Below are 23,969 nucleotides of genomic sequence, written 5' to 3'. Positions count from 1 at the left end.
TCTGAATTATTATAATATGTCTGGATTGGTTTTGATAGCAAGTACATATGTTGAAATTTTAAAAGGGTTATTTGTACACTTTTCAAAAGATCCTTCGTTTAAAAAAAATTGCAACTGTAACAGTGTAGTAACATTAAAAGTGATGATGTCAATATATAATATCACATTATATATTGTTATAACTCAATTTTTTGTAATACTGTTTTTAAGTCATCAGTTTTAATTTTTCATCAACTTTACGTTCTCAGAATCACTCGTGTATTAATAAACTTTCTAAAATTGTTTACTGATACCTTTCAGTCAGAAGGATGCTCTCCATCTGTTTAAGACAAAAAGTTTTTTTTCAGAGCATTTTAATAGGATGAACACAAATGTTTAATAAGTTTAGTAACATTTATATTTAGTAAGATTTTTAAACACAAGTCAGAGTGTTCATATCTGAATATTCCTTTAAATGTATTTGTTCAATGTACACCTAAATACATCAAATTAAATAAAAAGTATGATACTGTAATTTATGCCTTCACACCCCTCTGTATTATTCCAAAGTCATGCAAACAACCTGAAAATGAAAAATGTGTGGTAACTTACTGTCACAGATACAGATGTACAACACCTGTTTGAGAAATGACTCTAGACTAAACATATTAGATTATTTAAATACAAAATAATCATGTGAAGCGTCCTGCAGTAATCACACGCTGAACACAAACACACACGAGCGACAGATGACAGAGAAGAGAAAGACAATGTCACAATGGAAGAAGACACAACACAATGATTAAGTCTAATAGCTCGCCCTGACGAAGGAATATAGAGAGAAAAATACAAGGAGGTGGGGGGTTGTTAGCAACAGAAACACACTGAACGAAACAAATCTCACGGAAAAGGACAAAATCAAATACGAGTAAATCACCGAGCAGATCATTAATTTAATGGAAAATTGATTCCTGTTACTTTTGTTTCAGCCCCTGCTGTGCTTGCAGTACAAACTTTTGGTCTGTACTCTATATACATATATGTATATATATATATATATATATATATATATATATATATATATATATATATATATATATCAAGTAGGACTTAATTACATCTTTATATATATATATATATATATATATATATATATATATATATATAAAGATGTAATTAAGTCCTACTTGATTCTTCAAAATCTCTCTTTTGAAGAAAGTAAGGCAGAGTAAATGATGACAATTTAAATTTTTGGGTGATTTATGTGAGGATTATATGACATGTTGCAATGCACTACCTGTAAATGCTTATGTCCAGTAAACGTGTGAGGAAATTCTGGCAGGAAAATGGAGATGAAGCCTGGCAGTGTCCACTCTAGACGGGGCCCCCCCAGGGTTTGAGTCTGAGGGCCGAGATTGCTCAGAGACGGGGTATTCTCTGTGCTGGGCGCTGTGTCTAAATAGCCTGTGATGAACAAGCGGAGTCGGGAGAGACAGGAAGCCCTGATGACATGACAGGGATTTCCTCTTTACCACTGACGCCGATTCCTGCAGCAAAGATGACACGGATTCATAAATCACTATACAAAATAGGTTTAGGAATTGAGATGGGTTGGTTTAAAGATCAAGGGATAGAGATTGGTAGGTTTAGGGGTGGAGATGGGTGGGTTTAGGGATCGGGGGTTGGAGACGGGTAGGTTTAGGAATGAAGATGGGTGGGCTTAGGGATCGGGGGTGGAGACAGGTAAGTTTAAATGAGGGAAGATGGGTGGGTTTTGGGATCAGGGGGTTGGATCTGGATCCAACAACACCCCGTGGATCTTGTGTTTTGCAATGAGGACCATCTCGTTTGAAAGGATCATTGGGGCTGCTTTTATTTTATTGACAAATATTAATTTATATGCTTGTTGACATTTAATACATCCCATTATTTATACAAAGAACAATACTAGGCCCATTCTCTGATACAGTGGAGGAAAAGAAACTCTATAGTGCTCATTTTTAAACATTCAAGCTGAAATAAAATCTTTCATTTTTGAATCTGACAATCTGACAAAATCAGCAGCATCTCAGACATTATTGAAATGATACAGAAGATAACCACAGATACAAAAATATCAGAAAATACTTTGTAAAAAAAAAAGTGCCATAGTGTTAAAATGACAAAGCATCACTTGGACAGGGTGCAGAAATGGCCCATGGTGTCCAACTGCTCCAACAAGCAGAAGATCCCCAGTCCGCTCTCTTTTGTATTGCACTATGTAGTTAGTACAGTAAAACAGTGGTCAGCTAGCTAATACCATGTCTAATTTAACATTGAGCTCAAATTCTTGATTTTTCACTAATTGTGGGATAATATGGGCTTCCAGTTTATGTAAATTTTATATTCTTCTTGCTTTTCCATGTGGCTCCTTCAAGATTCTGGCCTACAAGAATCTCCTGATCCAGCAGGAGAGACGTCACAATACAATGAACCGTTGAACTGTAGAAAACTGTCTTGAGTTGTGAGAATGTTATCTTACTTGATAGAGATGGTATAATGCTGTTTGTAGTTAATTTAAATATGCTGAAATGATGTACGGCACTACAGAAGCACATAAAAACATATGTTAAGTGTTCAGCACTAATGTTAGACGGTTAGACAGGACTGGCGCCTGCAGTCATGGCTTGACCATGGTGCTGGTTTGTGTGTCCACACCCAGCATGGACATTTAAAGGCACCACTGGTGAAGAGGGGAGGGACCTTGGACTTGGTTTAGTTATCATTGTCCATCCCTTCTCCTGAAGACTGTAAGTTGTTAAGATTCAGCAGTGCTTTCTAAAGACCAGGATCTCTGTGAAGGAGCTTCACTTGCGGCGACTGAAGATGCTCTTTTTGCTGGAGCTCTTGTCGGCGGTGCTCAAGCCGATCAGAAGCCTTGCTTTCTCGTCCTCCACCTGCTGCTGGAGGCTGCTGTCTGTTTTCCCATCCATCACTTTACCTCGAGACTCTGAGCCTGAGGCAGGTTTTAACCGCAGCTTCTCCTTTATCATCTGTTTATTTGGGACAAAAGTTAAATGGAATTTGAACAGAGCTCTTATAAGTAGTTTAAAGTTGAGTCTGGGACTGAGGGGGTGCGAGTGATTACCTGTGCAACCAGAGCCTTGCGACTGTCTCTCTTCACAGCCATAGCAAAGTCCAGCCAGGTCCAGGTGTTGTTATGATACTCCAAACAGGGCAGAACCAGGTTCAGATCCTTCCAGTCTACACTGCTCTTCTCGCCCTACAGGTACACCACAAGAGAAATGCATACAGTCAGACTCGGGAATGTGACACTGAAGGCTATATCACTTTAAACCTTTGCTAGGACCAACCTTGTAACTGACACAAAGGGGAACCTGAGGAATCTTGATGTAGATGAAAGAATTATTCATTGCTGCTCTTTCTTTCATCTTATCAATGTCATCAACAGGATGCTGAATGGGGAACACATTAACAGGTTAAATAACTTGGTTACACTCATTTTGTGAATTCCAGCTGAAATATTATACTCATTACAGACCACAAATAATGATCTGTGAATAAAAATAAAAAAACAAGCCAATATCCATCATAAGAAGTCAATTTATACATTAAAATAATACCTCAGGTGGTTTGCGAAATGACCTCCTCACTCCAGCTGTTCGATTTAACCCTTGCTTCCCCGGTCCAAGCCCTCCTATGGAGTCTTCAGAGAGCTGCCTGGGTTTCACAACCCCTGAGATTTAAGCAGAAAACAAGCCTTAGACACTCCACAATGCACATGAAAGTCACCTTGAAGCCAATCCAGACACAAAACCTTTCAATGTCAAATAGTGATAAGCTTTTAATAACCCAGGATGGGCCATCAGCTTGACATAACATCAGCAGACAGCAAACTAAACCCTCACTGGAGCACAAAAAGAAAAATTGAGCTTAAAAAATCAATGTGAAATCTAATATTGATCAGCATGGGCTGGACTATGGATGTCGGTACAGCGAGTGCAATGAGTGGTTGAAACAGGAATGTAAAGACCAATTCTGGTTTTCAAGAGAATCAGCATTTGGTTTTCCACTTCTTGTACTTTGATGAATTCTAATTATTACTTGCATATGATGTGATTGGGAACAAAGTTGAGATGACACGAAAAACTTCACACACCTGTGGTAACCAGTCTGAACTTGTCTTCCTCATCCCCAACTTCCTCTTCTTCCACATTTCGACCGGGGAAGAAAAATCCCATCATCCTCTTGAAGAACTGGTACATGAGCTGAATGGTGAGGGGTACCACATTCACCTACAAATAAAAACAGATTTTTCAGAAAGAAAAGGACAGCTGTATGTGAGAATGGCATCCTCCAGAGTTACATTGCAAACAGGAATGGATTTCATGATAGTGACCTCAAAGTGCTCTTTGACGGAAATCCCTCCCACCGGGGGGCGGACCTTACTGAAGATGCGGAGGGCAAGCTGGCGTCCTGATTGGCAGGGGCTCTGAGGGCGCAAAACCACCTACAACACAGAACGAGAGCACAATTACACCCATATTCCTGAAGTACTTCAGTTTGTTTAAATGCATGCAAGCATGCATTATTTTTTGCATGTCCTGCAGGTCAAACAAACCCAACTGAAAATGACTGGACAGATGTAAAAAATATATCTAAAAAAAATTAAAAAGTGAGAGACAAAATATCTAAAAGTGAAAGGAAATGCAACTAGCCTGCAATAAAAAACTACAAGTGAGATTGCAGGTGAATTTTGTCCAAATAGGAACAAACATTTTCTGAGCAGGCATATGTCTGGATGAGGATGAAGATGTCGACTAACAAACATAGGATTTTACCCACTCAATACATACCCTTACGTGCTGCACAAGAGAAACCAAGAGTTATAGGATTAACAAATAGCAGAGATGTGCAAAATGCTACAATGTTCAAAATTAACTAGCTGAATGACTAGGTGAGAGCCCTGTATAACTAGGCTGGTTTAGGTCATGTTCACAAGACAGCGGTCTAACATGTTGCACAGTGAACACTCTCATAGTCCTCACAAAAAGTGGATTAAAACAATTTGAACATTGCTCTCATCAGACAATTTCATGTTTGACAATAACTGTAGTGAAATGTATTGCGAAAGCAGTGAATGTGCTACTAAGGCAGTGTTATGATGGCTGTTAATAATACATAACTGTAATAAATATAATTGGATAAAAGCGTCTGCTAAATGACTAAATGTAAATGTACATATCAGTTTGATTATATCTAATTTATGATGAAAATGTTTCAAATTAAAATAACCATAATCCCTATATCATTTACCTTGGATGTAAATCTCAAGAGTTAAAATGCTCAGATGACCCCTAATTAATCAACTAGTTGGCTGTTGGACATCTAGTAAACTAGGCGACCGTCAGGGGACAGGATGGTTGACAAGCCTACTAATTGTCACACAAGGAATAATGCTCAGATTTTACTTTAAATATTACAGTCAAAATGCTAACTAATTTTAAACTAGCTGTAAACATGTAGATGTATCTAAGTATCTAACTACTAACTAGTTGGCTGCTGGACAACTAATGAACTAAATGATCATCAAGGGACAGGACTGTCGAGCATAAAGGGTGACATTTTACCTTAAATTCCACAACTAGAATTATAACTACTTGATTTTTTGTTTCCCGATGAATAAATTAGTTGGCTGTTGGATGCATCAGGAAACCAAGTGACAGGATGGTTCATCAAAGGTCAGGATGGTTAAAATATCAAACTGGAATATAGTTAACGTTACCTCAAATATTACAGCTAAATGCTAACTACTAATTTAGTTCAACTTTTATAAATTTACTAGTTGGTTAGTAAACTAAGTGACTGTCATGGAAAAGGACGGCTGACAAAGCTACTAGTTGCCTAACTAGAATACTGTTAACATGTTACCTTAAAAATAACAGTTACAATGCTAACTTAATCTTTAAAAGAAAAGATTATTAATATATACTAATAATTATAATAATATTATATATATATATATATATATATATATATATATATATATATATATATATTTATTTTTTTTTGTAAAGTGTAGTATTGTTTGTTGGACAAATAATGGACTGTAAATGGAGAAGAAGAAAAAAATCGACATGCACTAAACCAGCCCGTTATGCAGGTTTCAGTTCAGACTGCATTTAAATGTGTGTAAACAACCACACAGAGACATTTGCAGAAATTAGAGCAGATTTTGTAAAGACACATCTCAACTGTCACATGGTTTTGTTATTTCTCCCACTTGGACATCCAGTGTGACTCACTAAGCAGCAGTACCTTGTACACAGCATTGGGAAGCAGGTTATTCATGGTGAACCAGCCCAATTCCAGGAGATGCTCTGCTGTGTCATCAGACTTATTCAACTGAGGAAGAGAACATCCCGTTAAGAGTTATGAAGCCAGTGACGCACACTCACATATACAGTGGCTAACGTTTAACCAATGCCTAGCAAAGGACATTCAGCGACTTCAACCGAAATCTCAAGGTGAAGATTCACCTTGCTGTACATGAACCGCTGTAGTTCAAGTTCAGCTATACCCAGCTGCCCGTCTTCTTCTGTGAGACACCAGCGGGCCTGAGCGAAGTAGATCTCAGTCCGCCGCACAACGCTAACATCTTCTGGGGGTTTCCGCAACTCCAGTTTGTTTGCCCTTTGCAGCTGGAAGTCCTTAAAACACCTTAAAGAAGGCAAAGAACAGCGATATATCCAAACATTTTTAACTAAGATTTGCTAATGAACGATCAACTGCTTGAATCGAGCTTAGTGACCAACCGGATGAGGATATTGAGCTCCTCACTCTTCATCTGCATGTCTGTCTTCTCTTGGTTGAGCTGATTCTGCAGGCGCAGGTTGATGTCGGACAGCTCGTCTCCTCTGAACTCTTCCGACTGGGACTGTAAGATTCAGATAAAAGATATTATAAATATAAATAGTCATTATAAATAGACCTCAGAGTAGTCTGGAGGACATGACCTCATATGAAAAGCTATGCATATGGCTGATGGTTCAGATGGAGATAAGCACTAACCCTCATGTTGGAGTAGATCTGTTTTTCCAAGCAGCGGATCTGAGCCAAATGCTGGCGTACCGCTTCCTGAAGGTGCAAAATACTGCTACGCTGCTCCTCAGGGTTGCTGGAGATCTCTAGCTGGAAACGCACACGCTGCTTTCTCTCGCTGTGCTCCTAAACAAAGCAAAAGATCTGGCAGATCAGCAAACAACACAAGAACTCGTTCCAAAGCTGGTGTCGAGATCAATTACAGTCAGTTCGAACCTTGCGCCGGGGCTCCACGTGGAGCAGCAGATTATTGAATATGTCCAGGATCATGGAGTACTGCACAGGATTGGTGGAGATCTCTAGGTCATTGTGGATCAGGGTGAAAGTGTCGACTGCACCTGAAAATAACCGGAACGAAGCAACAATATATTTGTGACAGAACTAGCAGCATCTTAAGTCAGTTCCTGTTTCGCTTGAGGTCACATACCAGCCTGTTTCTTTAAAAGGTCCTCCTTCTCATGGCGGTCACTGATCTCTGGCGGTTTGATGGAGGTGGCCAGTTCAGGGTCAATGTCGTGGCTGTATCCGATGTAGTACATCCGACAGCTACAGCGAGAGATGATGCGCTGGACCTGCTGGGTCTCCTGCACTTGTGACGGCTGGTTCCAATCTAAAACAGTGCCAGAGTAAACCGGTCAGGTAAACTAGACTGTGGCTGCTGATTGGACATGCAAAAGTTGTTGCCACAATGCTACAAGGACGAGGGATGGGCCATTGGTAGAAAAAATTAATGGAAGAAATTGTAACACCCATTGGCCTTGTCCCAAAAGGAATCTGAAGCACTCACGTTCTTCCAAGTCTACACTTTTGTTTTGTAATGTTGGATAAAAGTCTACTGCAGAGCCCGTCTAAGTGCGGACTTGGCAGTAGAGTGCATCAATGTCACATTGCCGGCTCAAAGTAGGTACTGTGAACACCTTTCTGAAGCCTAAAATGACACATGACGGGGTAAGCAACGTCGGCTCTCCAGGACCGACGTTGCCTACCCCCTAATTTGTCATTCTGTCAGTCCTGCAGGGTTGAGCTCCAACCCTAATTAAGTGCATCTGATCTGGCTAATCAAGTTTTTAAATCAAGGATTATTTGGAAACTACAGGTATGTTTATTGGAGCAGGGTCGAAAGTCAACTCAACTCAACTCAACCTCAAGCTCTTTTAGGGTCTTCTGAGTGTTTTTTAACAAGCTACTACGCAGATGCCAGGCTATTCTGGACAGTTGCAAGGTGGTCCATCCCAAGAGCATAATGTTGATATGAACTCAAGAGTTAAAATGGCACACCTGTGGTGGTGCTGACCATGCCTCCAACAGCCTGGCCACTCTCCATCAGCTCCTGCACTGAATCCAAGTTTCTCTGCCTATGTTCCTCAATGTTCTTCACCTTTAGGTCCACAAAATGAGATCCGACTGCTTTAATGCAATGTTTCATTGGTTATAAATGGTATTTGCATGATAGCTGTACTTCTGAACCCACCTCCAGCCACAGCTGCCAGTCCTCCTGTTCAGAGGGGTTTTGCTCCATAGTGGCAAAGTACTGCATACCATCCAGCAGACATGTCCAAGTGGTCTTCTGCTTGAGAGTGTCGTTGTACCAAGCAGGATGGTGTTCACATTGCAGTAGCTGTGCCTTGGCGGCAGATACCAGCACGCAGCCGGCTGTCTCAGTGCCTCGAAGCATCATCTGAACACCATGTACACAGGAAGATGTTTAGATCTGCTAATACAGCATCTTGCACTACGGCTTACTGCTCTCAAAGGTGAATCCGTACCTGACCGTTGACGAGCTCTATGAACCAGTTGCGGTTGTAAACGTCATCGGTCTGGCACGCGGCAATTCCACAGAGCTGGTCACTCACTCCTGAGTCCTCTTCGGAGAAGACCACAAACTTATCGGTCTCCTCAATAAGCTTCTGTAACATGGATGTTCCTAAAAAGGACCACAAAAAAACATCAGCCTAGGCAAGTGAGCTACAATATGCTCCAGATTTTTCTGGGCTGACAGTCATGAGAAGAGACTACCTTCATTCGGACTCTTCTCGGGGCGAGTGGTTGTGGTGATTACTGGTGTTGCGGGAGCCGTGTTTGAGGAGTAGCTGGACATGGAGCGTTTCAGCTTTTTCATCTGCACCTGGGTGTCGATCCGCAGACCCTTCAGAGCCTCGGTGGAGAGGTTTCTCTTCAGCACAGACGCTTTTTTATAGCCGTCGTACAAACCAAAGGCAATATTCCGGTTGGTAGTAGTCCAAGAGGCCCTCAGGTCCACCAAACACAACTTGTGTGTGTAGGAAGCATTGCTTTCATCTTTTGAGTTTACCTCCTGAGACAATTTAAGCAGCGATATAGTTGGTTTGTCATTAATAAAGGCCTATTCACATTGGGGACAATTTTTTGCCACAAACTGTGTCAGGAATAACTTAGAAAAAGTATTCATTTATTTCTTGTAGATAAATTACGCAATAAGAGCGTCTCACCTCCTCTATGCGGTTACTCTGTCTCTGGTAGCTGAGAGAGGACAGGCTGAGCAGGTGGGTCTTCTTCACCTGGGCATTGATCTGGTGGTCGGCCGTCTCGTCCCATGTGGAGGCCATGAGGTGCACAGTGACCAGAGAGAGGTCGCTCACCATCTGAGTAACGTTCCACTCGGAGATAAGTCGTCTCATCACGGTGCCAGCTGTAAAACATGCATCAATCATTTCAGCAGAACATTTCAACAGTGTGTGAAGTGGAGAGCGTGATTGAGACGTTCTGCTCTCACCCTGTGGGATGAGCCTCTGTGTTCCTCTGGTGAAGACATGACCTTTGCTGCACTCCACCTGAATGCCTCTCTGCTGAGCAAACGATGCCCAGTAATGGACCTGCACAAGAACATTAAGACAGGTCTACACTTCTTTCTTTCTTACTTCATCTTTCCAGTATGACAAAATATCCTTTGAATGATAAGAATTAGTGGTCGACCGATATATCGGCAAGGCCGATATTTTTCAAATATAAAAATAGAAAGTATAGAAAGTATTATAACGATTGCTTTTATATTACGCCTATTAGTAACAGAAAGGCAAACATTATAATACTTTCTCGTTTGTCGTCAGCATTAAGCAAATATGCATTTATATAATTTAAACAAATCTTTGAATGAACATTTAATTTCACAAACCTTGCAAACTTAGTCGAATCCAGCTGTGAGATCTTGTGAAGCATTTTTATATCCAGCATGATCACGTGTTCTCTTGCGATTTCTATAAACGTGTTATTTCAAATTATACTGCGCTTTATGCATTTGCCCACCGTCATTTTCATGTCATTTTCTCCGTGTGCTGTATGTAAAATGAGCTTTATTTGAAAAATATGATTCTCATTGCACACAAACTTCCCAGAATACTGAGTGCCCTGTTGGTTACGGTGCTTGTTTTCTTTTTAATTATATTTGCATTAAATATTTATGTGTGAAAAATACTGTCATCTAAAGTATAAGCATGTGTCATTTACATTTATTTTTAATACATTGTCAAATGACTTAAAATTTCTTCAATATTAATAATAATAATAAAAATAAAAAAATCACATCGGCTTTATATCGGCTATCACCCACCTGCTTTCCAAGATATCGGCAATCAAAAAACACATATCGGTCGACCACTAATAAGAATCCTTTGATAAGAATACACTATTATATGGGGGTGAATGACCTATATAGATACACAAATGTATACAATTTTAAATATCTTTTATTATTTAATAAAATAACAAATAAATATACTTAACGTTTCTATTATAATTATTATTAAAATATAATTGTTATTACTATTATTAAACACAACTGTTATATTTTAGCTATATGTCTCTGAGCATCAGCTAAAAGACAGTTTGAAATCAACTAGTGTGAAAAGGGAGGCAGGCATAAAGTATGGTTTGACAGAGGCAGGTGTGTCACCTGTAGCTGCGGGAAAGATGCCGTATAGGACATCTGTTTGTAGTGCTGGCTGAGCTTCCTGCGGTTGGGTTTGAGGCTGTGGAAGAGCTTGCCTCTGCAGATGGGCCGGCACACACTGGTCCACGTGGCCCAGAAGTTCTGCATCCAGCGCAGGGTGCTGCTGTAGAGGAGGATTCTGGGCTGACTGGACCCTGAGAGAAAACACAAACAAGCCTTTAAAACCAGTGCTGAAATGACCTTCAGGCCTGGAATACACTACATGACTTTTGCACCGATTTTCAGTCTTAAAAGTTGTGTAGCCTTTATCAGCTTTTACAAAAAAGGCTATAGTTCAACCTTTGCCACAGTGGTCCATGGTGATGGAGAGGTTGAGGTTTTCAGAGCGGAAGGCCCTGTAGGAATCGTGCGGCTGGCCTGAGGTGACATCCGCAACGTTCTCCACAGCACAGAGCATTACGCCATGGTGGTCATGTGGATTACCATGGCATAACCACTGGAGGTCAAGGGTCATACATAAGCTCGGGAGTTGCAGGAAGCAGATATCATCATACCTGTATAGAAACGGACCAGACAGATGTTAATAAATCAAACTTGAATCAAAATGTCACATTGTAATGTAATATAACTACTAGTCAGGTACTTGGAGGCTGTTCTAACGTTGACGTCCAGGTCACCCTTGAAGACAAACTGCCCAGGATTCCAGTCAAAGTTCAGCTTGCTCCACTCCCAGTGAAGGTTCTCTGTGGTGTTGTAAGGGTCCTACACAAATAAAATCTGAAAGTTATCATGGGATATTTACAAGTGTGACAGGCTTTTAGCAAGGAGCCTGGGTGTGTTTGTAAGTACCTCAGTAGCGAGCTGATGCAGGTTGGCATGTTCAATGTCCATTACCCAGCGGCCATGCAGAAGAAGTCTGCTTTTATCCCACCAGGCCAGAAGGGGGGACGGGTCAGCTGTGGGTTTGGTCAGTAAATCAACAGCCTGGCCAATCAGCGTCCAAGCAGGATCCCAGCACGGCCCCCACACAATGGTGTAGAGGGAAATGTTGGCTGTTTGAACAGTTAGACCGGGTGAGTCATATTGTTGCAACATCACATTACAGACTTACGAGATCTAGAGCGTGTTGTGACTCACAATGGACGTCGTAGTAGAACTTCAGCGGTGGCATATTCCTGTAAACCGTCACATCACCCCACGGCTGGCCGAGCTGGACCACCTGTTTGCGCTTTGCTCTCAGCTGCCCGTCCTGCTCGGTGCCCATCAGACGTCCCGACAGCGACCACTCTCTGATCTCAAACAGGTACCGAGGATAGTCACGGATTCGCACTGAAACACACAGGAAATAAGAATGATAGTCATCATAGACTCTCAAAAGTGATTAAAAATAGCACTTTACACATGTAGCACTCAGCAAACAACACCTACAATTGGTTCTATTATGCAGTCCCTCCAAAAAAAAATGCAGATTTTTTTTTTGTGATTGTTGCGGGCAAAAATCCTTGATTTTGCGGCACGTTTTCTTATAAAAATGCAATGGAATATACAGGATATTTTTGTAATTTTATGCGATGAAATTACGTGAACTTGCAAAAACTGCGGTTTAATGAAAAAGAGAAAAAAAGGTGATTTCCCCCAACACCTTTTTCTCACTAGGCTACTACCTTAATGTAAAGAGTAATTTCTTTTTACTTCCTATGATAAGCGAGCATACTAAATCACTGAATATTTAAGTTGCAATCTCTTACTGCAACGTAAATTATTTTACATACTACTAATATAATTACAACTGTAAGTTTTTGGTACTGTTCTGTAACAAAAAAGTGCAATCTTACAACTGTAAAGCTGCATCAACTTCTGAATGAAACTACAACAGTGTTAGTAGCCTAGTGAGAAGGGGGTGTTGGGGGAATCTTTTTTTCACTATTTCATCAAACCGCAGTTTTCGCAAGTTCTCGCAATATAATTTGGCTTCGTCATGTAACAAATCGGGAAACTGCTTCGCGCGTTCTTTTGCGCTTATTTTTGTTGGCAAATAAGAATAATTTGCGCGCTTCAAGTTTCACCCTGGTTTCACCGCGGGGTTTGCAGATGATGTTCACGTCACGTAATTACGTCACTTCATAAGGTTCCCAACTTCCCATGGCAATAGGGGAAAATGGCGCTTTACTTGTGTGAAGTAAACGCAACATTTTTCTACTTTCTGCTAATATATATATTTTTTGCAACGAAAATACAGGGATTATGAAATCATGCTAGCCCCGCATATTTTGCTTTCTGAAATCGGCAATTTATGCTGCAAAAGAGCGGCGTATTTGAAAAAATGCGACCCCGCATAAATATGCGGCCTTTGGCTGATTATGCATTAAATCAAGCGATCGCATAATCGCGTTTTTCTGGAGGGACTGAATATGTTGCCCTGCTAATAGCTCAGTTCTCTGATAAGTATAAAAATACAACATTGAGTCAATTCTGAAGCAATTTAACAACAGTAATGTATTGATTAATTCAGTACATTCAGAAATGAATTTATTTATAATTGCCATTTATTTTGTCAGCCATCTTGGATTACTTACAGTAGATATTCACTAACTATCAAAGCAAGAATAAGCATTCATTGGACGAGGGCCACTGTCCTGTACAGTTTAGCCCCAACTCCAAATAAACAAACCTGAACCACCTAATCAAGGTCTTCCAGATAACTGTGAACTTCAAGGGTTTCATGGGAATCAAACCCATGACCATGGTGTTGCTAGTCTCACGCTCTTTTGTTTGAGTTACAGGAAAGCTGTGTTGTGGCAAGTTGGAGCTAAACTCTGCAGGGCATTGAACTCGTCTATTAAAGCATGCTAGACTTACCCAGAAATGCATTAAGCTTGAATTTAAAAGCTCGGCACCACTGGATCACCAGCTGCAGGCCATCTCTAGGGAAAGGGCTGATGCCATCGATGTCCCGCAGCTGCTCTCGGATCCGTTCAGGCCCGTGCAACGACTGATCCGCAAGCGCCACCAGCTCCAACTCTGACACCGTCCAGGTGAGCAGCGACTTGCGCATGGGCGTGTTGGCATACAGTCGCTTGGACCGCTGAATGTAGATCTCAATGTGCTTGCGCTCAAGGGAGGTGTAGAGCTCCTCGATCTTACGGGCCGGAAGGAGCTCGCCGTGCTGCTTGCGTAGGTCGGCCACTTTCTTGTCCAGTAGCTGCAGGCGCTTGGCGCTTTCCTTGCTTTCGTCCTTCATTAGCTCATAATTGTCACGTAGTTTGATCTCAAAGACGTCATCCAGGAACACGAAGGAGAACTGGTTGATGCGGATCAGCAGGTCTGGGGGCAAGCGACAAGGTTCTGCCGATGGGGCGGCACGGCTGTGTAGGGTCTTCAGCCACTTCTGCACACTGATGGCCTTGTCGAAAGTCTCAGAGAAGTTGTACTGGTAAGGGAACTCAATGGCAAGGCTGGGTGCAGTGAAGAGCCAAGTGCGATTACAAAATGTTTGGAGGAAAGGGAATTGAGATCTGTGCTGTTGCATTACTTCAAACTTATCCAGCATCTGCACCTCGGCCCCAGAAAAGGAGAAGATGTCATTGCCATCAAAACTGAACACCAAATAAGGAGTCTTCATCAGCACGGCTCCGGGCCGTTTGGAGAGCGACAGTGCTTCTGCACTGAAGATGATGAAGTTTGTCTCGGCCACATGGGCAGTGAGTCGTGTGCTTGCCAACTCTACACAAACTAACATGTCAGAGGAAGAGTCTGCAGACTCGGCTCCATCCTTCTGTCGCAGCCTTAGAGATTCAGACAGCACTTTCCAATAGCTTTGGCTCTCTGTGACGTGCTGATATAAAAACATGTGATCCGATGGTGTCCACTGCACTGACAAAGCGTTTTCACTCCGTACCTGATCAGATGAAGATTGGAGGATATAAAAATCAAGAAGAATGAAAAGGAAACTATGATCTTCTTTTCTTTTCTGTTGCGACATATGTTTGAGTGAAACAGCGAACAAGAATAAAAAAGTAGGGCGGAAGTTAATTTTGTCCATCATAAATTAACTGAAATGTTGATGTTTGCCAATTTGCTGCGCCCTGAGACTGTTTTTGTCCTAATATTTATCCATTGTTAATAACCATTCAGCATTACAGTATAATTGAAAGCATTATAATAAATGTCATATTTAGCTACTTGTGCCCTTCAGCAAGAAGGAAATATACAGAAATTGAAAGAAGTTACATATTGTTATATATATTAAAACAGTATTTGATATGACACGATCAACCATTGCAGTCACTTAGAACCACCCCTAGTGTTTATAGCCTGTAATAACTGATCCTATGTGAAGCAGATCAGGACAGCTGTGTGTAGGAGCAGTGTAGTGGTGTAGTACCTCCAGACTGCAGGAAGTGATGTTGTAAGAGACTGTGAACGCAGTCAGGGTCAGGATGGGGTTTGGCGTTTGAGCGGCAGGGCAGCATGGCTCCATGCTCTCAGTGAGGGCCTTCACCACAGCAAGAGAAACACCCTGCACAGAAACATTCGAGTTCTCCCCCGATCCTTCAGCTACCACTGTGTCCACCCTCAAAGCAACAGCCCCTTTAAAACAATACAGAAAAACAAACAAGCTAATACACACGGAGTAACGAAAATCTCAGGCTTTTTGGATACAAGGCAGATAAACAAGAGTTTAACTTGTATTTAAGGACTTCTTTTAGCTCTCACCTGCCACATTGGAGAGTGTGAATGTGTTTACATCCACAAGATTAAGTTTAAACTTAAAGAGAGGTGGCAGACGGGGTGGAGGCTTTTCCGGAGGGGAACGTAAGGGGGCATTCTCTGCTCTGTCCAGTTTAAGAACAGAGAACAGACGTGACAGACACAGAGAGCAGGTCTCGGACACTTCCAGCTGCAGGCCTTTCAGACTGGACTCCATACAGGCACTGCCAGAGGGGTCGGAGCTCACCGTCCTCAACTTACTATAGCTTCCCTGCGGGCAAAAAGGAATAGTGTAAAGCCAAATGATTATATTTCAAAATCTAGCCAATCTTACATACTGATTTTACCTGCAGTGTGAGGGAGTCTAGGATAAGGGCTTCCCCCCAGACATGTTTTCCAGGTGGGTGAGGAGCCTGCTGGATATGGGAACCCTGGCCCACACGCCACCAGAAATGATCCAGGGACAGAGAGGCTTTCTCAGTCACGCTCCGACTCTTCACACCATCCTCTTCTGAGTCCAACAAGTGCTGCAGTTCTGTCAGACACACCAGATTCAGTCGCACATCACAACAGAGACACTTTCAAACTGAAGGGTTCGATCAGAAGTTGACCAAAACGGACTCTTCTGCTATGCACTTCATTCATTTTGAAATATTACTTATTAACTATATATATTTAGATATTTTATTGTAAATTAAAAAAAATAATAATGATTTATAAATATTAGATAAAAAGGGGAAAAAGTTTAAGCTGAGCTACTAAAATTATTCAAATTAAACCTAAAATAAATGTTTAATTATACATTTTATTTTATTATAATAATGTGTATATGTTATAATGATATTTTAAAGCAAAAATATTTCAAAATTAATAATAATATTAACAATATTAAATATTACATTTTAAATCGTGTATTTCTAATAATATAAGGTGTTAATAAAATATTAATGTAATTAAAGAAAATGGATTCGATTTCAAAATGCCTTCTTGGGCAGATCAGCATCATAAAAGTATTTTTCCACCTTTGAAATTGTGCTTTTCAATATATATATATATATATATATATATATATATATATATATATATATATATATATATTCATGAAAACGTCTTGTAAAAAGCTAAGCTACATAAATACAATGTGAAAATACATTTTCATTCATCTCTAAAAAGCATAGAACAGAAACTGTTGTTATTTGAGTAATTTCACCATCTATTGTTTTTAACAGCATTCAGTAATCACACTTCTCCATTTACCAGAGTTGGCTGAGATGAAGCCCAGGGCGAAGGGTGGCGTGTCTCCCAACTGCACTGACACATTGACATTAGACACGGAGGAGCTTATCATCACGGGAGCATCCAGCTGGGGGAAATGCCTGGGAGACAAAAGGACTCTTATGTGAGGACATTAAACAAGACATCCATTACAGCCCAAACTGTGACGCTCAGAAAGCGAGCGGCCGATTAATACCTTTTTTTACGAGATGTTTTACTGTGCGAGAGTTGGTCCCATGAAAACATGTCCAGCCAATGGGAGAACTCCTGATGACGGTAGTGGATGATACAAGTGTTGATGGTGACCGTGCTAGAGATGTCAACAGACGTCACCTTAAGAGAGAGTCAAGTCAAAAACAATACATTTACATTCTGATTTACACTGAAGATCCATATAGAAATTGAGCAAAACAACTCACCTGCAGTATTGTTCTGAGAGTGTTCAGACATATAATTCTCTGTCGGCTTTGTGACAGCACAAGACCATCTGAAAAACACCCAGTACCCACAATACTTCGGGTTAAGTGTGTGTTCAGATCCCTAACCCCAAGTATAAGCAAAAATAATGATAGTGTTTAAGTGTGTGCGTTCTTGTGTCCTTTCCCCACCCTCCAGTAGAAGCTCCAGACGGCTCTGTGGGAAACTGAGTTGCGGGGTAAAACTCATCAGAGGAAGCTGCTCATCGTCACGATCATAAGCCACCTTCAGAGACTTTAAAGTCCAGTTCAGATGTCTGTGAAACAAACATAGTTTGCTAGAGCACACAAACAACATCCACGGTTGATCACAACGACTGGAATACGATTGCTTACCTCTTCTGACTGTGCATGGAAAGTGTGACATTAGTGTTTTCAAAATCCACGTGGACCTTCTGTGGAAGCAGGTTGTGAAGCCGCTCAATCGCTTCTGTTTGAATGTAAGAGTCTTCTTTGTCATCTACAAGAAGCACATAAGTGAAAAACTTTAACATTTATATTTACAGCAAGGTTAATTATTGCATGTATCATATAATATTATAGTATAAATAAATATATTTACAACAGAGTTAAATAATATAATAATAATATAAAAAAAAAAACATTGAAATCTGTGTATGTATTTATGGTATGCGTGTGTGTTTGCATTAATTTTGTCAGCTATTTTTAATACTGTATAATGGTTAAAATGATGAACAAATATATATTATTTTGCTCAATTTTAATTGAAATGTTGTCGTCATTTGGGAAATTTATTTTTAGTTTTAATCAGAAGCTGCTCTTTCCCCAATAAACACAAATCAATAGAACATCGACCTTTTATGCATTGGTTTATTTTACCTCATCTAGTGTACAGATTTATAAAAGGATATCAATTAGAGGCTAAATAAACACCAAAGACTTCAGATACACACTCGCCCTGTCTACATCATGAAAACTGGTGTAACAAAAACCTACTCTCATATATTATAGCAGAGAAATTCCTAATAGTAATTCCAATAATTCCAAATTGCATTAAATGTTTCACTTTTAAAACAATGGCAAAAAGACTTACTTCTGTAAAGAGGTTGTGCATGCAACATTAAAATCTGCAACCACTATCACGACCCAGCAGAGTGCATATCCGTTTAACAGAAAAGCTCTGATTGGGGGATTTGAGGTCTTGATATCTGGCAACCACAAACATGAACGCTCCCATAATAGAGTCTTGTACAGCAAATGTTTTGGCTCCACTTTTTTTTTTTTTTTAACAAAAGTCAAAAGATTTTGGTAAAGTTTTTGTTCTTTTAAATACATTTCAGTCTCATCTTTTTTCGTCAACGATATTGCATGCTCATTTCGTCTCAGTTACCGTTTAATGAGCTTATTATCATCTCGTCACGGTCTCATTTTCATCAGGGGAAAAAAACCTGGTTAACGAACATTTTTCGTCATCGTTTTTGTTAACGAAATTAACATTAGCCTGCATAACTATGATCACTATCATTGCTAAATAGAAATTTTTAACGAGATTAAACTATTGTAATATTTCACTTTAAAGAAAAAGAAGAATAAAATAATAACAAAAATGTTATTTTGAATAAAAGTAAAAAAAAATCAATTTTTAAATATTTAATATTATCAGGCTTTTATTTTGGTGGAAAACCACAAGATTTCTTTAAAGCTTCTATTTTTATTACATTTCTTAAATTAAATTGCAGCCTTTGCCATTTTATAATCGCACTAAGCTACTAAAGCCCCTTTCACACTGCACGTCGGACCCGACAAATTGCCGTTTCGAAGTGATGACGTGCGTTATCACGCGACTCTTTTACCGGCTGTTTTGAAGGAAGATCAACGTTCACGACGAAACAATATGTGGAAACTGTAATGAAGCAGAGATCAGTTAGTTCCTCACTTTCCGCGCTGACGCCGAGTTCGTCTGCTTGCTTCAGTGAAAGTATAACGTGCCTAACGTTTTCGACTCGTACAATACACGTCACCCCCTGATGTCACATGTCTTTACGGGATCTTTACGGGTTGTGTGTGAAAGCACGCACATATCCCGGGTAATCACTGGCAGTGTGAAAGTGCACAATCTAGCGACCAGGGAACAATTGCAGGAACACTTTACCCATGTATTTGCCGGAATGGCAGTGTGAAAGGGGCTTAAGAGTGTAGCTCAGACGTCAAACCTGCAGTATGACTGGTGCAGTCGGTGGGAGCAGCTCCTGGAGGTTTGGGGAACTGGCTGAGGAACAGGCCTTCATGAAGCTCAGCCAGCAGAGTCCTGACACACAGTCCCAGACGCCCCGGCCTGAGACCAGGCAGACTCACGTCACCATTCAGGGCCAGACTCAGAGATACCTCAGCCAGACATGTGTCCTGCTAACAGGAGGACAGGCACTCTGTTAGCATCTTGTAACCATCTAACACATACATTTATGTTTTGTTCACAACATAATGAGGTAACACATTAAGACGTGAATGTGTGCTGTACATACCAGTCTGCTGCTCTTCAGAACTTTACTGCTAAGTTGTCCCACAGAGAAATCCCAGGCCAACCTGACAACAAACCAGTAAGTTGTCATTTTATTAGGCATTTGGTTAAACTGTTTCTCTAGATGCCTTGTTCGGGGGCCTAAATGGTGAAAGATTGTGGTAACAGGAATAGGGAAGCACAGCATTCTGGTGCCATATTGGTTATTAAATTAACCAATCCCAAACTTTGACATTTTGCTCACTTAAAGCTAGTTGTTAAAAACCGAGAAACTTAATAACAGTATTAAATAATTATAAAATTCTCATACTGTACTTTATAATACTTTGATGCCTAAATTGTACTTATAACATCTAAAAAATGTTTCCTTTTATCATTTAGATTGACAGATTTTATTTTATTTATTATTTGTTATAGTTTAATTTGTTTAGACAAAATAGTATAGAATTTAGATATTGGCCATTTATTGCCATTTGTTATTCATTTATATTGGTCACAACATGAAAATGATGAATGGTTTTAAAGCTTCAGCCAGTGCATCGCGTCCGGTCGCCGGTTTGAGCTTTACCTGCAATACACAAAGCTATTACACCACGCAGAAGTCTTTCAAACAGCAGAAGTTAATCACCTTTTAGTTTGATGATCCAGCAGTAAAGTGATGGCAGAGGACGTCATGTGCCAGAGGGACTCAGGCAGGGCCAGATTCAACACCATCACATTTATAGAGTTAATGTGGAACGACAGCAGCTGCGAAACACACACGACGCAAAACTTTGAAGGAGGTGTACAACTGTACCTACTGTACTGCACCTGCAGTCAAAGTCCATGGAGAACAGCATTTCAACAGTTTTAAAACACATCTTTCATAGAAAATTATGTGTAAAGGGGTTAAAAGGTTGGATATAATTGAACTGATTAAATAACCTTGAACATTAAGGCGTATCATTTCTAAATCTTGTAGTGATATTTTTGAAATGGCATGTACTTTCTGCCTTGCCCCATTGACTTTCATTGCAAGTGCATTACTGTACCACCCTTTTCTTTTCTTCAGAACAATATATATTGATCTTCTGTGGAAATCAACAGCTATGCATTGAGCTTGACTTATACTGATACTCTTAAACAACAGTCAGTAAGTGGATCACCTGAGAGAGGAGGTGCAGGGTAGAGGGACTGAGAAGAGCTCTTTTTGAACTCTCCTCATTAGCTTTAGGAGCCCGGGGCCTAACTGGCTCCTGCAGGTCAAAGCGGAGCCGGGCCTCACCCACACACAACGCCAAGAACCTCCTAACAAATACATCACAATCACGATGACCCATCATCTACAGACTATATTTACTCTAACTACGTATCACTATCTATACTCACGGCAGGTCCGGGTTCACCATTTTGCAAGAAATCCATATCCTGTCAATTTCCTACAAAACACAAAACAGAAAAAGGCTTTAAAATGTGCTAGAATACATATTACACATTAATGCATTGCATCAGTTGCAGCTTTGAGCTTTATATAAAGCCTACTGTTTTATAACTGATATGCAAAATTTTCAAAACGTTGCCGGAAAAACCTGTTGTGCACAATCTACTATATGCCTTCTGTCATCTGACTGATAGTTTGTACTTTGTAGCAAGTAAAAGGCTATTTTTAGTACGATTGTAAAAAAAAGTCTGCCTTCAGGTAGTGGAATAACTTCTAGAATCTAGAATAACTTTTACATGTAGTAATATATTAAGATGAACCTTTACCGGACTGAAGCAACTTAGCTTTACTTAATTATTCATAATGTGACCCTGCACCACAAAACCTTAAGTCTTAAGTGTCCATTTTTCTAAATTGAGATGTATACATCACATGAAGGCTGAATAAATAAGCTTTCCATTGATGTATGGTTTATTACGATCGAGCAATATTTGAAAATATTTGAAAATCTGTAATCTGACATGTGCAAAATCTGAGAAAATCGCCTTTTAAGTCGTCCAAATGAATTCTTAGCAATACATTTTACTAATCAAAAATTACGTTTTTATATTTTTACGGTAGGAAACTTACTAAATATCTTCATGGAACACGATCTTTACTTAATATCCTAATGATTTTTGGCATAAAAGAAAAATCGATAATTTTGACCCATACAATGTTTTCTTGGGGCTACCAATATACACCAGTGACTTAAGACTGCTTTTGTGGTCCAGGGTCACATATATCAATTGTGAGCGTCAAATATGATACATCAGGCTTTTGAGGGATGTTTATTTGTTCATCTCCCAATTACCATTGGATTGCATAGCATTGCATTATATGTTTTGCCCCCACAATAAAAACTGCATAACAAACACCTTGTGTCTACAGGGTTAAGGTGATTGTAATAGGGCCAATATGTAGTGTGACACAGAAAACAAACCCACCAGAGTGTGCTGAGGCTGAAACTGAACGCTGATTCCTCGCACTGAGAACAGACCCACAGATCTGATCCGGAGCTCAGCATTCAGGACATTGTGGAAAAAACGGACAGCCAAACTGCAAGCAAACCATCTAATAAAACACAAACAGGGCCGTTACTAGGTTTGCAGTATCTGTACATTCACATATTAATTCCAACATGCTGGCTTCTTACTTACCTAAAGAGCAAAATGAATACAACTGCCAAGATGAGAAATACTGAGATGGCAATCAGCAGGACAGACATTGTGCTGGTAATGCTCCTTCACATCAGCCTACAATCATGACAAGAAGAAACCTGACTTCAGAGTCCTGTCAAAGAATTATATCCAAAACATGTTAGTTACTAGTTACACTAAACTGAACAGAGAACATAAATGAGGATGCAAGTGCATTGACATTTTAATAAGCCAAATGAGTGCATTTCTTTATTCAATGTCATCTGAATTTTTAGGCATTCAAATTGTGTTTCTTACAAACCTGAACTGAATAGTGACAGCATTTATTAGCATTTCACAAAGCCATGTTACTTAACAGACTAGGAGTCTGTCCTATACATAACATATAATTAATATTGCACAGATTTTAATTCTCAAAACAATATAATCACTTGATCGTCCGTCTCAGTGTGCAAACAGCTGTTGGTTTGAACTTGCAATGTTGAGCAAAACAACATTAGCCTGTCAGCTGGCAAAACACTACCGCGCACCTCAAAGCAAGACTTATTGAACTCACGATTTAAGGTGTTTACTGTAATCGGCAGCTTTTGAGTCGTGTTACCCACCTGAAAGGGTTTGTAACGCAGACCAGTGGATCTTCAGGCTTCTCATGCTAGGCTAACTGAGCTAGCAGCGGGATCATGACAGCTCTCTGACAAGCTAATCATGTTTATCTGCTTCACACAACACTAAACATTAGAATTACAAACGCTGATAAGCTGATCAACCAGATTTCATTATGATTTGCGATTTAAGTAATGGGCTTGCCTCTTGTAATACTTCTGTTTCAAGCGTGAAGGCAGAAATACTGACTTTTTAGTGTTTCATAATAAAAGGCCCATGGGCAGCGCACAGACAACTATATATATATATATATATATATATATATATATATATATATATATATATATATATATATATATATATATATATATATATATATATATTAAGAGTTATTATAAAGAGTTATTATAAAATACAATACGTAAATGGGCAGTCAGCTGACAGTCATCTTTACCTTACACCAGTGGTTCTCAACCCTTTTTTCGGCTCAAAGTCCCCCATCTTGGTTAATTTGTTTCATTTGGTATTTCTGTTGTAATTACGACAAAGCAGCTTTTCTTTTCTTTTTTCAATTAACAGAACAGCGTGGATATATCAAATTAATTTAACATGATTTATTAGTAATTATATACAATTCAAGACTCTGTATGTTTTTCATTAAAAATAATAGTTATTGAGGAGAAAAGGATATATGATTTTAATTTAGTTTTTCAATTTTAAAAGTAATTTTAAGTCATTTTGTTTGATATTGATATTAGATTGGACTTGGTATCGTGGAGGAATAATATTGTCAGGAGTTTTT

The 23,969-nt window shown here is 39.7% G+C and overlaps 1 protein-coding gene across 4 annotated transcripts; it reads right to left on the bottom strand.

The window, feature by feature from the left end:
• Window positions 1-1,826: 1,826 nt before the first annotated feature.
• LOC128029343 (protein KIAA0100) lies at window positions 1,827-23,443 on the bottom strand. 4 transcript variants are annotated; one of them, XM_052617093.1, is made up of 40 exons: window positions 23,170-23,443; window positions 22,565-22,697; window positions 22,352-22,478; window positions 21,314-21,363; window positions 21,091-21,232; window positions 20,574-20,692; window positions 19,950-20,010; window positions 19,641-19,833; window positions 17,803-17,926; window positions 17,599-17,723; window positions 17,410-17,477; window positions 17,187-17,323; window positions 16,973-17,091; window positions 16,063-16,250; window positions 15,722-15,986; window positions 15,390-15,595; window positions 13,865-14,903; window positions 12,143-12,334; window positions 11,855-12,057; window positions 11,649-11,767; window positions 11,345-11,559; window positions 11,009-11,199; window positions 9,833-9,932; window positions 9,549-9,748; window positions 9,097-9,394; window positions 8,847-9,004; window positions 8,552-8,758; window positions 8,359-8,458; window positions 7,508-7,690; window positions 7,297-7,418; window positions 7,051-7,206; window positions 6,795-6,916; window positions 6,519-6,699; window positions 6,298-6,384; window positions 4,379-4,489; window positions 4,139-4,274; window positions 3,603-3,715; window positions 3,333-3,434; window positions 3,107-3,241; window positions 1,827-3,011 (listed from the first exon to the last, which is right to left on the bottom strand). In XM_052617093.1, exons 2-40 carry the CDS (start codon window positions 22,630-22,632, stop codon window positions 2,826-2,828), a joined length of 6,648 nt encoding a protein of 2,215 aa, XP_052473053.1. In that variant the 5' UTR covers window positions 22,633-22,697; window positions 23,170-23,443; the 3' UTR covers window positions 1,827-2,825. The 4 variants fall into 4 exon arrangements, with proteins under 4 accessions (XP_052473053.1, XP_052473054.1, XP_052473052.1 ...); XM_052617094.1 differs by having other exon boundaries at window positions 19,641-19,830; window positions 23,170-23,418; XM_052617092.1 differs by having other exon boundaries at window positions 22,565-22,660; window positions 23,170-23,418.
• Between the last annotated feature and the right edge of the window lie 526 nt (window positions 23,444-23,969).

The sequence above is a fragment of the Carassius gibelio genome, chromosome A15, assembly GCF_023724105.1.
Source record: "Carassius gibelio isolate Cgi1373 ecotype wild population from Czech Republic chromosome A15, carGib1.2-hapl.c, whole genome shotgun sequence".
In the NCBI taxonomy this organism is placed as follows: domain Eukaryota; kingdom Metazoa; phylum Chordata; class Actinopteri; order Cypriniformes; family Cyprinidae; genus Carassius; species Carassius gibelio.
Note: the sequence above shows the minus strand (reverse complement) of the source record. Positions and strands in the feature narration are given on the sequence as shown.